At 31.5% G+C, this 16155-nt stretch overlaps 2 protein-coding genes across 2 annotated transcripts; one reads left to right on the forward strand and one right to left on the reverse strand.

Annotated features, from left to right (window-relative positions):
• Positions 1 to 3240: 3240 nt before the first annotated feature.
• LOC134691678 (serine protease inhibitor Cvsi-2-like) lies at positions 3241 to 6356 on the reverse strand. The gene is made up of 3 exons (XM_063552238.1): positions 6248 to 6356; positions 3981 to 4118; positions 3241 to 3363 (listed from the first exon to the last, which is right to left on the reverse strand). The coding sequence occupies exons 1-3, from the start codon at positions 6279 to 6281 to the stop codon at positions 3263 to 3265; spliced, it is 273 nt and encodes a 90-aa protein (XP_063408308.1). The 5' UTR covers positions 6282 to 6356; the 3' UTR covers positions 3241 to 3262.
• A 1812-nt stretch (positions 6357 to 8168) lies between these two features.
• On the forward strand, positions 8169 to 10982 carry LOC134691679 (serine protease inhibitor Cvsi-2-like). Its single transcript, XM_063552240.1, has 3 exons — positions 8169 to 8291; positions 10060 to 10182; positions 10799 to 10982. The coding sequence occupies exons 1-3, from the start codon at positions 8258 to 8260 to the stop codon at positions 10897 to 10899; spliced, it is 258 nt and encodes an 85-aa protein (XP_063408310.1). The 5' UTR covers positions 8169 to 8257; the 3' UTR covers positions 10900 to 10982.
• Positions 10983 to 16155: the final 5173 nt, after the last annotated feature.

Here is a 16155-nt window from a genome sequence, read left to right on the forward strand (position 1 = left end):
CAAAGGGTCAATGAAAAGATTTTGTAAAAATTGTATGAAAATTATACGAGCCAAATTAATTTTATTCAAGGTGTTAGGTACCACCTTCAGCACAATGAATATGTTTAATCTCGTCACATAAATGAGATTGTTCCAAAAGAGGAGCAAAAGATACCAAAGGGACAGTCAAATTAAGAGATCGAAAATAAACTGACGACGTCATTGCTAACAAAGAAAAAAAATAAAATAATATTACACCATACACAACATAGAAAACTAAAGAGAAGGCAACACGAACCCTAACCTAAATCTGAGGGTTCCAAGTTTGTGTCTTGCTTTATAACTGTTTTTTAATTTGTTTTGTATTTTTATTTGCATGTCCCACTATAAAAAAAAACAAAAAAAAACAGAAGTATTCCGCTGTTCGAAAATATGTGTAATTGCATTCTACGGTATTAGACACAAATCATAAAATTAACAGTTTGAACATTTTTTTAGTCATAATGGTATAATACATTGTAATAAGATATTAAATTTTATTTGGTTACTTATATGCTGTTTTTAACAGAGGGACGAAAGATACCCGAGGGAAAGTCAAAATCATAAATCGAAAATAAACTGACAACGCCATGGCTAAACAATTTCCAATTTGGGCTATTTTATTTGTGTTTGCAGGTTGTGGTTTCTTATTGGTATTAATCCAATATTTCAAATATTCTATCATCTCGATTTTCCGTTCAACTGGTAACAAAATTCGCTGCTGTAACTAAAATTATTTGTTTCAACCTAAAATGCAAGAATATATCAAAATTTCTAATTCAGTATATTAAAGATAGCAAGAAACGTCGTACAACGTTAAAAAAAATATTGATTTCTTCACAACTACACAGATATAGTAAGATGTGGTGTGAGTGCATAAAGTTTTTTTTTTAATTCAAAATTATAAAAAAATGTGGTAGAATCATAAAATGTTTGTACAATCTTAAAAGGAAAATGTTAATAACAGGCTTTGAATAGCGTACATTGACCTTTTATGGTTTCCTTTTCTTTTTTTTTTCTTTTTTTTCTAAATTGTTTTTAAGATGGAGAGTTGTCTCATTGGCACTCACACCGCATCTTCCTATATCTATTGATCTGAGTGATCCAAACACTCACAAAAAACATAAGGAGATAAAGCATACCATTGAAAGTAACCTGTTTCTTACAGAAAGCTGACGCTTACCCGTTATTTAACACTGCACTCGAGGCACGTAAGACACAAATACAAACTTTCAAACTTGGTATCTGTAATAAAATAATTTTTAAGCATGGTTTGATCAAACTTATCAATTAATGCCATCAATTCATAAAGCCTGTAATATAAAAAAAAAAAAAGCCGCGCTTTATTGCAGACACTGTGGTAGCCTTCGGCTGTTGTCTGCTCTATGGTCGGGTTGTTGTCGCTTTGACACATTCCCCATTTCCTTTCTCAATTTTTTTTTTAAATCACTCAAATATAGGTACTCATATGTCATCATCATCTATCTTTTTGAACAGAAATAAAATAGCTCGTACATTCGCTTATGAAACTATTATAAAGAAAAACTTTCTGTATTATTTCATCTACATGCACCTTATTTGTCTTAAAGTTTTAACATATAAATGTGACAGGTTGCCAGATCCATTTTGTAATTCTTTCAAAATTTGTTTAAACAAAAAAGAGAGCAACAAAAACATTCCTGCATTTTCGAAGGTCACTCATTGTGACCCCTCTCTTGCTCATTAGTTTGAGTGATAAAAAGATTGTTCTGTTTAAGAAATGTGTCCTTGTGAGTATTTTGAGAATTGTTGATTCCGTTTATTCTTCCTTTACCAACTTGAGAAAAATAGTTCCCTTTTCACATTATGCATGCAATCGTGTGTGTGTCCTCAATAGTTATCCCGTTGACCTTTATGACCCTGGGTATCTGTAGTTCTACTTTTACCCTTTCCATTTCTTGGTGAACTGATGTCGAGTTAATCTCAAACAGGATTTTTGATCTAATAATGACCAGTTAGATAGTGATTCATTTCCTTTTAGATTTCTTTATTTTATTCTAAATGACAACTAAAAGAGTGCATATTCGCGGCCTCTTTTTTATGTAAATCTCGAAATAGCTGATAGTTTAGCTTGTAATGAACTGTTTATACACGGCCTCAACATTCATTAATGTATCGGACTCATATTATTTTATGAATGACCGTTTTGATGTCGTCTTCTACAATTTAAAACATTAAGCTTCCTCAAAAGATTGTTATAAAATTTCCATGTCAGCTTCCCTGTTATCTGGCTCTATATCCTAGATAAGTTGCTACCGAAGAATTGACCGATTTATAAAGAGAGGCGAAAGATACACAAGGGACATTCAACCTCAGAAGTCGGAAGAAATCTTACAACGCCATGGTTAAAAAAACACAACAGAAATAAATGATATTACATAAAACATTTCATTAAAAACTGAAGACATATCAACAAGAATTCCACTAAAAACAAGATCCAAAGTGTTCCGCAATGGTAAGCAGGCTTACATGTGGCACTCTTATTGTTGCTCATATTAGTATAAGTATATCTCGGTTTTTCACATTCGTGAAGACGGGACGGGATTATTGTTATGACAAACAAAACACATCTGCTATCATCTGTGAAACTGGTATTCCAAAACAGACAACCAACTCCTAATAGCGTCCGCAAAATATGCAAAGGGATGATTTTAACTTTACTTATTGCAAATCTTTGTGAAATAACTGCTCAGGAAGCATCAAACCTCTGTTATAAATGTTGAATCTGTATGCCGGCTCTGGTTGAATGTTTCTTCATAGACATTGAAAGTTAACAATTGGGCAGCTAAAATCTTTTTTTTAGTGTGACAGGTTTTTTTTAACTGACGTTCATTGTCAATGTTTAGATGATAGTCTCGATTTGATGAAGACTTGACAGTTTATTTCATATCCTGTATTTCGAGTTCGATGGGATAGATGCGCTCAACGTAGTCACTAAATTTTGAATTATTTAATGAGATAACGTATTCTGTATACGCATTGTTTGCAGAAACTTTGGTACCTATTTTTAATCTTGTGCATTCTGGGTAATATTTCAAAACCATTGTGAGGTGTTTATAACTTGATAAATTATGGAATTTCAACCAATGACGTAACGTTATTTTCATTTTTATGGACCAACAATGAGATTACTCATAGTCCTTTGGATTTTGAAAAGTCGAATGAAAGATTAAGACTAACGAGTTATTTATAAATATTGTATTGTTTATTTGCCAATTCCTCCGTAACAACGACAATGGGCGTCAACACAGTGAGCATTTCCAATTCTGCATTTAGTGGCAGAGCAATCGCTTGCACCAGTGCATGCTGCAAAAATAAAAATTGTAGTATTAGTTCAAATACAACAAAATGGAAACGGCTATTTTTGAAATTCGTCTTCGATAAACAATACAAAAACTATGAACAAAAGCATTTTGTTTAAAGATATAAATAAAATAGAGAATACACTTATTTTGAAAATGAACATGTGGTTGTGAATAGAATACTCTGATTATCAAATGGGCATGTGGTCGGAAAATAATTGTTATCGTGTCCTTTATCAAACTGATTTTCGAACAAATGGTCAAATATGATAATACATGTATGTTTAAGAGCACTTAATTACGATTTATAGAACTCTTCATCAAACATGACTTTGTCTTGGATAGAACAAAACATTTGTAAGGTGGTACATTACATTAGTGGGAGATAACTCTGTAAAATCAACTGCATATTTTAATCACGTTCAATTTTTAGGAAAATAATAACTTTTTTAATGATCAAATTCAATTAAAAAAATCTGATTTAGTGCATTTGATATTTTTATCACAGAGCCAAAATAAGTATCTGTGGAAAACTTCTATAACATTTAGACGAGCCAAATCAATTTTAGTCCAGATGTTAGGGATCTGTTTAAATTGATTTCTCTTAAGATAATATCTTACCATTTCCAGCTTCGCCATCACTGCAGACACATTCGTGTCTTCCAAAGACTAATTGAAGACATTTGGATGCATGACCTGATGTGCATTTTGTGTCTGTGCAATCAGAATCATTTGAACAGGTCTCAGCATAGATAGAGGCTGGAAAATTAAAAAAAAACCTATGAAGTGATATGTTCGACTATAAAAGTTGTGAGTATTTTTCCCCTCGAGAACTTTTTTTTTTAATACTCCTGAAAATGTATGCTGCTTATTTGTTTTGTTTGTTACATTTTTGTGTCGGACTGAAGCGGTTTACACAAGGCAAAGTCAAAACAATTGAATAAATCATACGCCAACATAATATTGTTGTTGTCAATTGTCATAGAAGAATTGATATATTCCCTTTTAGTCCAAACATAATGTGATTGTGATTCATCAAGTTACTTCATCCATTGTCATCGGTTAATACTGATTATCGACTTTTTACTAGAATTAAAGACAACGTAATGATCTCAACAAACACGAGTTTCTTATATCTTTAGACGCTATGAATATCGTCTGATCTATAACAGCATCGATTATGTTTATTTCAATAGACGATTGTCTGTGTATGACTTGATTCTACTCTACATTAGTAAACTACTGTTGTCTGTATTCATTGCATATAAAACTGAAGATGTGGTATGATTGCCATCGAGACAATTATCCAAAAAAGATCGAAATGACACAGACATTAACAATTATAGGTCACCGTTCGGCCTTCAACAATTTGCAAAGACCATACCGCATAGTCAGCTATAAACGGTCCCGATAAGACAATGTAAACCAATTTAAACGAGAAAACTAACTGCCTTATTTATATATATAAAAAAATGAACGAAAAATAAATATGTAACACATAAACAAACGACAACCACAGAATAACAGGCTCCTTACTTGGGACAGGTACATACATAAAAAAAGTGGCGGGGTTAAACATGTTAGCGGGATCCCAACCCTCTCTCTAATCTGGGACAGTGGTTTAACAGTACAAGATAAGAACCAACTATAACAATCGGTTTAAAAAGGCTTATCTCATGAGATAGACAAAAATAAGTGGATTCATATCGACTTACCTTGCGTTTTTGGTATTACCATCTACCAGTTCATCTGTAATTGGTACTTAAATGTGGAGGGCGTTATTTCATACTATGCATACTGTTAGTGGTCATTCAATTAATTCATAATAAAAGTAAGAAGAGAAACGCGTTTCCATCACTTCTTGTTTTTGCTTTTTTCGATAGTTCCATTTAGGAAAAAAGTAATGCATTTCTTGTTAAATCACAGGCTGTTTAAGATGTTCGTTATATTTCTATTAGTTGATCAACTCATCTTTAGCATATACCTTTATGTTTCGGTCATATTAAGGAAGGTATTCGGAGGTCTAAATAAAAACACTTTAGATTTATTGATTTGTCGAAATGTAGTTTATATCATGTATATATATTTATATCATATGTATATATTTAGTACAAACAAAATATGGATCACCGGACTTTTTTTCGTGTGAATGGTTGCGTAAAATTCTAAGAATGTGTTAGATTATGATATGCATGGAAAAACCAAACTGTTTGTAAATTTTAAGATAAAAAAAAAAGAAGAAAGCCTTTATGATATGCTTTGAGATAAGGAAAAATGACTACCCTTATACAATGTGTGTTATATTTTAATACCCTTCCCCCTTTAATGAAGCAAATATTTTGGTTCTCAACGCTCTTCAACTTCGTACTTTATTTGGCCTTTTTAACTTTTTTGGATTCGAGCGTCACTTATGAGTGTTTTGTAGATGAAACGCGCGTCTGGCGTAAATACCAAATTTAGTCCTGGTATCTATGATGTGTTTATATAAAACATGTAAAATGAACATAACAGTCGTTTGTTTTGAGGTGGAAAAAAAATGCCGTTTATTTTATAAAGCACATAGCTTTCTACATTAACACGAAAACTTTTACACATGAATTACCACTCTATTAAACTTTTTGGGTCATTCTTTTCAAAATCAAAGATGGAAGAAAATAAACATGATAAATCACCTTAGTCAGCTTAACAACTCTTGAGATTACTAGTTTGTCTTAAAAAAATAATATAGTTTTTTTTTCACGCGCTCTTCAGTTATTCAATAAATTATATTTATTCGGCAGAACAAAGTCTACAAAGCATTATTTACATCTTTTATTTCTGATAAATATAGTTACTAGTATTAAATTTAATTTTTCTACTCCAAAACGTATACAAATACGTAAACTTACCAACAAGACAAGCGAGAATAATGGCAACCTTCATGTTTATTGTCCTTTGTAAGAAGTGAAATCTAACGGTCGCTTGTTATCTTAAATAAGGAGACAAATTCAAAATTAGGTCATCTGTGAATCACGATTTCGTTTTGACTTGACAATATTGCGGTCGTAGGTGTAACGAATACTTCATTATTGCGACATATCCTTGGATATTGCAGCAATGGATTGAATTCTCGCATTATAGAAATTTTGTAGTACGACATACAAACTTAAAAATCAATGACTGAAAGAGAAAGAAATGTGAAATGTCTATACACTTCACAACGAGAACAGTAATAATATATAAACAAAAATCCCCAAGTAAGATGAACAATTTGAAAAGATAAATGTGTAATAGTAAAGAGTATAAAAAAGGAAAATCACATGATAAGTGAACACAGAAAAAAATGTAGGAAAAACTTCAATTAACATTATTTTAGATTTTTTTTTATTGCAATATTGTCATCTTAAATAGAAACAACCATAACGAAACTTTTTATTTGAAATAAGAATTGTTTTACGAAAACATCTTTAAACTTCAATAACTAGCAAATGACAGAAAATAACATGTTTTCATTTTAAATATCAATTAATTACTGATCTTTCTATTAATAATCGTTTCAAAGATTTTAAAAATCGACAAAAATGTCTTATTCGTTTGCTAAATAATTTTATTCTTAAATTAAATTATTTCGCGGCAATTAAAACATTTGCTTATCCTGAAATCAAAATCTGTTCGTACATCCTTTATACGTTTTTTTTTTTATTTCAAAGTTCAGCAAGACAAATTGACATTACACAATATATTTCAGTATAAACTCATAACATCTCATGTGTTTCTTACGAAAGGACTACATAATACATAATGTTAGTCATAGAGAAACAATAAGATCCCCTGATAGGACAAATGATATTTGAATCTTAGAAAACATTTTGATGTATTTGTTGGAATTGTCTTTAAACTTGATTCAATTCACTGTGGTTTGCATAAGATACATAAGAAAGATATGTTTTTGAAAGGGGAGGGGCGTTGGTGGGGTTAATTTAAATAATAAGTGTGCTGTGTGCCGATATCACATTTTTATCTTTTTTCAATATATTTCACATTTTTCACATGTGTATTTTCGATGGCTTGTATAGCTTACTAGATGTATGGAATTAGTGCATTATTGACGGTCCTACAGTACCATTTAGTTTTAAACATATTAATCATTACAAATGTTATTCATCCAAATCCCTTTTCTGGATTGACATTCATAAAGAACGCCGACGCCGGATATTTGAAAAGCAATGATGTACAAGAAACGAGACAGATGAAGAGCCATATAATCAAAATAGACTTTTAAAACATAGCAAAATCAAGCTATGGTCATATTTGCCTATAGGAATTGAATCCTTAGTTTTTTTTGTATTTAAAAAATGTCTATCAAAATTTCCAAAAGAGTAAAATCACAAAACTACTGAATCCGAGGAATATTCAAAAAGGTAAGTCCCTAATCAAATGGCGATATCAAAAGCTCAAACACATCAAACGAATGGATAACAACTGTCATAATCTTGACTTCGAAAGGTTGGTTATAACGTATTTCTTGAGTAATTGTCCATTGGGCAATGATGCCACTTATCTTTATTGGTATACGACTATATATAACTTTCAAGAAGTGTCAAAATGTGGAAGGTAAGTTGAGTCCAGCAATGTACTTCATTGTAGAAATGCACTTAACCTTCTATTTAAATCTTGAGAATATGTCCATCTGAGAGACATATCAAGACGATCCGTGACTAACAATCATTAAAGTTCAATCCATGGAGGCTCAACAGGGTTTTCACAATGAATAGATAAATAAGTTATTCAACAATTTGTTAATAAGTTGATATTGTTGAAATGTTATGTTATAGATTTCCCTTTACAAAGACCTCTTTTCGACTATATAAATATTAGAATCCAATTATTTTATTTACACTTGATTAAACACAGCAACAATGAAGGTCATCGCTATTCTTCTCTGCGTTATCGGTATGTATAGGTATCAGTTAATTTATTTATGTATCTTGAGATTTCGATTTGCATAGGATTTGTTCAAAGAGCTATCATATATATATTAGAGTGTAGGGACCTAATTATTTTTATCTACAGTCTTTTGGTTTGAGCTATGAGTTCACTTGCAGAGCTGTGAGCCTACTTTCGTACGACTTTTTACCGTTTATCATTTCCGTTCATCCTGTACCAAGTCAGGAATATGGCAGTTCTTGTCCATTCGTTTCTGATGCGTTTTGTTATTTGATTTTGCCATGTGATTATCGACTTTCCGAATTTATTCCTCTAAGTTCAGTATTTTTGAGATTATACTTTTTTGATATCTTATCATTTAGTTGAAAGGTTTAAACTTAGAATACGTGATTTTTATGTGGGAATTTTTATCATATATTTCGTTTTGTTTACGTTTTAATGATACACTAATAGCAGTTCGAACAACAGAAATTGCGTGGTTTAGATTGAAATAAAAAATGTGTTACGCCTGTAACAAATTAATGTATATGTCTCAAAAAAGTTACTTCGTCGGTGATTTTAGCGTTTCAAATCCGAATATTTTTGGGGCTGTGCTTTTTCAGTTAAGTGTCAATAACAGGTTACTTTGTTATGTGTTACTCCGTTCATTCATAATATGTTAGATTTATGATCATGTTATGTGGTCTTTAATCTTAAGATAGTTATCAAACGTACCAGGATTATAATTTAGTACACCAGACGCTCGTTTGGTCTACATAAGACTTCAGTAACACTCATATCAAAATAGTTCTAAACCAAACAAATAAAGGGTTGAAGAGATACCAGAATACATGTAGTCATTGTATCAATCATGTTATCAAGTGTGTCCTATTTACGATTGTGGAATTTCGATCTGATGTTGAGATGCGTACCCTACTGCAACCAACGGATTATCAGTTTTCGGTGTTAGGTCACTCGCTCAAACGTTCGTACTATCTTGATTGGTTTCTGTTTAATCAATTAGTGCGATTTCAACATCGGTAAACTACTGTTTAAAAATTCAGAATAGTTAGAGAAATAAGATTTTCGTAATGTGCATAGGCAGTCTATTGTTCAAGAGTTAACATTGCAATCTGCATACTTTGTACCTTGGATGCTGTTTCAACTAAATTCCTACCTAATCTAAGCTTGTGCCAATCGAAATAAAAAAAAATCAGCATAATGTGTCAAATGCAACTGAATTGTGGTACTTCATCTTAATGTAAAACTTTGTATTTTACACAGAAATCATATGAAACCAATTTGAATTGCTTTCTATAGAGTGAATTTTGTACATTAAGGAGGAATTCAAACGACAAGAAAAACATAGAATTGCGCATTAAAATGAAATGAAAGATTACATGGTTTAATTGTCAATATTCCATACCATATGACAACTTACATGTACAAAACCTTTTGTCATTTGATTGGAACTAACGGAAAATAAAGACCATATCAAATATCCCACACTTTTTTTAAGTTCAAAGTTTACATTTATGAATTAACTCATCATAGATACCTGGACTAAATTTAGTACATACGCCAGACGAGCGTTTCGTCTACAAAAGACTCATCAGTGACGCTCGAATTCAAAAAAAGAAATGCATTTTTCAATTGATTTTTTTTATATTTGCTTATTTACTTTGACAACATGAAATAAATGAAAATGTAAAGTGACTGTAATATTGTATGTAGCGTATCTTCATGATATTTAACATGCCGTAATACTTAGTCATGTGTTGCTGTAATATTGTAGTTGCGGTATATTGTGAGACATGTACATCAGACCGTAGATGTACTCAGACCACATGCACAGACTCTTCACATCATGTAGTATGCTTCATGGGTCATTGCACATGCAGCGGCAGAACTGGACACAGTAAGCAATTTCGTTTTATTACATTTCAACCAAATCTAGAGTAGAATTGTTTTTACGGTAAACTAATATTTTTGTTTGAATCGAACAATGGTTAAAAATGTCTACAATAGGAATATCGTGACTAGCAAATGTTACTTCTTTTACTAGTAGAGATTTACTTGCAGTCTGCAGATGCATTATAATTGAAACATAAATAAAACTCAATATCACATCTGTTTATTTATTTTTTCAGTATAATAAAAAATATTAAAATTGCACTTTGTAGCTTTATCTGTAATTTTAATATTATTTGTTAAACGTGACAAAACATGGTATTTTGCTCATACGTACTTAACTATTGGATATTCTCGGTTTTCTGAAATGTTTTAAACAAATTCGTATTCAAAGAAATTACTCACATTAGATTATATAACTTAATTGTATCAAAGTACACATGAGACCGTACGACAATCAACAATGACAAAGTATCCTTATGCATATTTAGACATTGAACCATTGCCGTTAATTTAAGTAATGGAACGAACAAGACAATGTGTTTTTTTTAATCTTTTGAAAACTCTTTCTTTAGCATATATATCATATAAAAAAAAATAATATCAACATTTTAATTTTGCAGCATGCACAGACGTAGCTGACTGCAGCAGTGAACATTGCAGATTTGGAAGGTCCCATTGTTATGACGGTCACTGTCATTGTCTCCCTGGAGCAGGAAAATAATTCAACTAGACACTTCCTTAATTTCATTATTATATAATGGATTCAATGATGTTTTCTTTCAAATAAATTGGTGTTTTCCGATAGATGATTTGTAATGGTATTATTTTATTTGTCATTTGTCGTCTCATTTGCATGGGTGTACACTATTTAGCTCAGATATATGATATGATATGTAAGGTTATTCTTTCATATCTGTTATATAAAAAAGAAGATGTGGTATGATTGCCAATTAGACAATTATCAACAAAAGACCAAAATGACATAAACATAAACAACTATAGGTCACCGTTCGGCCTTCAACCATGAGCAAAACCCAGACCTCATAAACAACTATAAAAGGCCCCAATAAGACAATGTAAATCAATTCAAACGAGAAAACTAACGGCCTTATTTATTTTAAAAAATGAACGAAAAACAAATATGTAACACATAAACAAACGACAACCACTGAATTACAGGCTCCTGACTTGGGACAGGCACATGCATAAATAATGTGGCGGGGTTAAACATGTTAGCGGGATCCCAACCCTCCCCCTTACCTGGGACAGTGGTATAACAGTACAACATCCGTTGAAAAGGCTTAACTCATCAGATAGACAAAAAAAAAAACAAGTGGACGTGGCCGGGTACTTATACATCCCGACACAAAAAGATACAATGAACAGATCCGAGAGTACTCACAGTTATCTGACATCTAGTTCAAAGCTACTAACAACTAATAAAAAAATCAGCCCTAAGACTAAACATTCAATCCGGACACATCCAACATACAATGGATTTAGTGTCAAGACGTCATAAACAGCCAGAGAAAAACATGACCTTCTGCAATGCCAAGTTACAGGTATCGACAGATTGTAGATCCATAAAAATGTATCTGTATATAACATACTAGTAATCTTTAGTAATCTTTTAATCTACTGATAAAAAAATCAATATTTATACCAATAAAAACAATATTCAATGATCTTATTACAGTGTTGAATTGGTTACCTTTTAAAATAAGTTTATTTAAAGGAGCAACAAGTTTACATGGATCATTTCTAAATTTCCGGGCACGGTTAACATCATTTAATAAAAATGAGGATGTGCTATCCCATTTGAAATAAGTTCAAAACCAAACTTCAAAACCAAATCTTTATATCTATGGAAAAATTTAGTAAAGGTTTTAAGTTATTTATGGTAACGATAACCCTGGTTTAATAATTTACCAGTAATACATAGGTTGCGTTCGTTAAAATCAAAAACGTCACAACAAACACGGGCATAGCGAACAGGTTGTGAAATATAAAAACCGTAAGATGGTGCCAAAGGAACATCACAATCTTAAAATGGGAAATTAACAATAGGGAACGAAAAATCGTCTCTTTCGTCGTAAATTTTAGTGTGTAGTTTCCCGTTTAAAATGTCTATGTCTACTACTAGGTGTGTACGTAAAACGAAAGGCACCTCACAATTCTATTATTGTCTACATTGCAGAGGGGTAATATATATAGTTTGTAATCTAATGATTTCATCATCCTTTCCTACAGCTGTATCTGCTTCCTCACGAAATATGTAAAAGTCGTATCATAAAAAGTAGACCAACAATAATGCTGAACTCAGAGGAAAATTCATAGCTGAAAGTCTATAATCAAAAGGCAAAATCAAACGCCTAAACACACCAAACGAATGGATAACAACCGTCATATTCCGGATTTGGTATAGGCTTTTTTTTTAAATAAATGTATATTTCTGACCTCTTGATAACTCGTTTCGTAGGGAAGTATTATAAACAATGTTGAGGTCACCGGTAAAGCGTGCTCAGCCGGATTTATGTGAATTGGGAACTAGCACGAGTGCAATCTATAGTACATAACTTTACTAAAAGTACGTTCTACGTTTTGATACGTCTTGAAGGCTAAATTTAGTAAAATGTAAATATGGGAAAATGGCATGATTGCCAATTGGACAATTATTAAAGAAAAACTTCAAAACAAACTTCCGACGAAATGGCCATTTATAGTTCATGAAATTATAAAGAGACTTTTTATTCAATTCCCTCAGTCAAAGGTTACCTATGATGGTTTTGCGATTTTGTTAGGTCCATTTGGAATATATAGCTTTTCCGCTGTAACTGTTTCTCATACATTTTTGGCTTTCAAACATTCTTTTTAAACTTATCCTATGAAGGTAGATTCAGATATGTGATATTTGGACGCATGATATTTGATAACCTGTTGTTTTAATTTTTAATAAATTGCACGTTTAAAAAAAGGGTGCTATCGTCTTTAAACATAGTAAATCCTGTATAATTTGTAAGCTATGCAAGCCATCGCCATTATAAACATAATAAATGTTCTACAATATGAAATTATTTTGAAGAAGAAAAACCATCATCCTAAAACAGTGAACAAAACAAGTAAAGCCGACGACAACAAACAACGACCATGTTTTTACAGACTATATATTTTATATAGTCTTATATCTGTATCGGGCTGACACACAAGTATGACTGCTAACTGCTCAATCTCCTCATAACATTTCACTTTGGTGTACATTTAACAGTACAATAAAACAAATATATCCAAATTAGTTTGAAAAGGTTAACTTGTGATATCGATACGCAGCAAAATATTTCTGTAAATTATCTTCACCAACAATTTCCCCTCTCGCACCCCTTTCCCGATTCTAACGAATAATATAGACTGATAGAATTGTACATATTGAAATCACATTTAAAATCAATTTAAACTATTATATAACAATATTTTTTTAATAGACCATGTATCATTGAAATTAGGGTTGAGATTTTAACATAATGTTATTTTTTATATTTTTTCTTAGTATGTGTGTTTGTTTTGATCGCGCATCGTTGTCAGAAAAATGGAATTTGATGCAACTGTTATACACGTGAGAAGTTCGACTAGCTATAACACCAGGTTTATCCACCATTTTCTGCATAAGAAAATGCCAGTACAAAGTCAGGATTATGACGGTTGTTGTCCATTTGTTTGATGTTTTTGAGCTTTTGATTTTGCTATTCGATTAAGGACTTTCAGTTTCGAATTTTCTTCAGAGTTCATTATTTTTGAAATTTTACTTTTTCAGTTGTTATTTTAAAGTATCGTATTGGTTCAAGGTGTAATAAATTTCGTAATGTTTTGTCCTTTTGTAAGTAACAAATATAATGTAAAGATTTTTTTTATTTAGATATGTTTAAAAATGTCAATTTGTATTCCTGAACTATCAAGAAAAAACAGTCTAAAAAGTTTTGATTAATGGATGAGCGAACCAATACAATAAAGTCAGCTATAAAAAGTCCAGACATGATAAAATATATAGCTACTGTTATAATAAACCAACGACTTCATCTATGCCAAAGCAATGGACGAGTGACAAATATTATATATATGAAGATATATTTATTCTGAGAAAAATTGTATGTTGATACAATGATGTATAGAAACACATCGACATACTGAAATACTATTATAAACATCTGATGAGTTGACAGCAACTAGAGACTTTCTACACGGGCGGTAATCCTATCAAAATAGAACAAAAGAATCGAGGCTCTTTCTTAGAGAATGCGAACAATGATTACTGTAATATTTCCTAAAGTAAAAACAACATATAAAGTTATCAGAAACGAATGAAATGACAGTTTCCGGCTAAATTACGAAGAAAACACCGTTTGAATAATTTTTAGTTGTCTATTACATAATAAATCAAAACAATAAGATAGCAAGTCGATGACATGGATGTCTATTTAGTTTGATCTGAAAAATTCCGATTTAAAAAAAATACGGAGAATATATCAATCTATTTGTTCCTATTGTTTCGTAAATGTTATGTGACTCAAGAAAAATTCAAAAAGTGGGTAATAATTGCATCGAAAAGAGATAATCGAGTGCACCTTTTTATGTTAGGACGTGTTTGCATTGAATATGTTGTCTAGTAAACGTTATAAGCAAGAGCATTTGATACATTTTGACTGTATACCATCGAATATTCACAGTACTAAAAATGAATTAGATAGTCAAAAGAAATACCTTCCTAATGAATCACAAAGACAGGTGTGTTCGAATAGCACATCTTTACTAAAAGGACGTGACCAAAGACCTCTAAGTTGAATCTCAAAAATGCGTATTTTGAATAAAAAAAACTTTAATTTTTGTGTGTTATAAGTAGGTTGTATAGTCTTCAGTCGCTGAAAATGTTTAGTCTGCCCTTCCACAAAATATTAAAATAGAATTTGTTTAAATATTTATGAATTTTCGAAAATTTCACCTGACAACGTTGACTGATCAGCCAATAGTTTTAAGTTGACTAAATGTAGACAAGAATATTAACTGATGCTCATAAGCTAGAAGATACATTTTGTCTTTTAACTTACAACTGGCACATAAGGCTCGGAATAGTGTTATGTGGATATTTTTTCGGTTTCAAGATCCAAATTGGCAGCGCGTCATCCCTACAATGGCTTCCATTTTTACGATTGTAAAAAAAGAACTCGTGTAATGGGGAGGTAAAAAGTAAAATCACAAAAATACTGAACTCAGAGGAAAATCAATTTGGAAAGTCCATAATCACATGGCAAAATCAAAAAACAAAACGCATCAAAAACGAATGGACAAGAACTGTCATATTCCTGACTTGGTACAGGCATTTTCAAATGTAGAAAATGGTGGATTAAACCTGGTTCTATAGCGCTAACCCTCTCACTTTAATAACAGTCTCATCAAATTCCGTTACATTTACATGATGCGTTAAATAAACAGTCACAATCAATAAAACAGTCAAAATATGGGAACATCAGTCATCATAGTATAACAATTTAACAGGACACAACAACATCTACTATCTACGAACACATGGATTGATTTGAGTGTCTGACGTCAGAAAAACTATATACGTCACATAAATTTGTCGCTCAATGTGCATACAATAGTTATCCAAAGTACCTGGATTATAAACAATTTCAAATTTTACATAGGCAATGAGCGCAGACAGGGCCAAAAAACCAAAAGTATGTAAGAATAAAATACAGAAATCAAACTAGTCCAAAAGTTATACATAGAATTTATGAGAATCCAAAACTTTTAAAAGGAACAATTTAACAGGACACAAAAACCTATCCACGAACACATGGATCTACTTGAGTGTCCGACGTCAGAAAAATTATATACGTCACATAAATTTGTCGTTCAATGTGCATACAAACAATTTTAAAATTTACATAGGCAATGTACGCATACAGGGTTAAAAAATCAAAAG

The sequence above is a fragment of the Mytilus trossulus genome, chromosome 11 (genome assembly GCF_036588685.1).
Source record: "Mytilus trossulus isolate FHL-02 chromosome 11, PNRI_Mtr1.1.1.hap1, whole genome shotgun sequence".
Taxonomy (NCBI): domain Eukaryota; kingdom Metazoa; phylum Mollusca; class Bivalvia; order Mytilida; family Mytilidae; genus Mytilus; species Mytilus trossulus.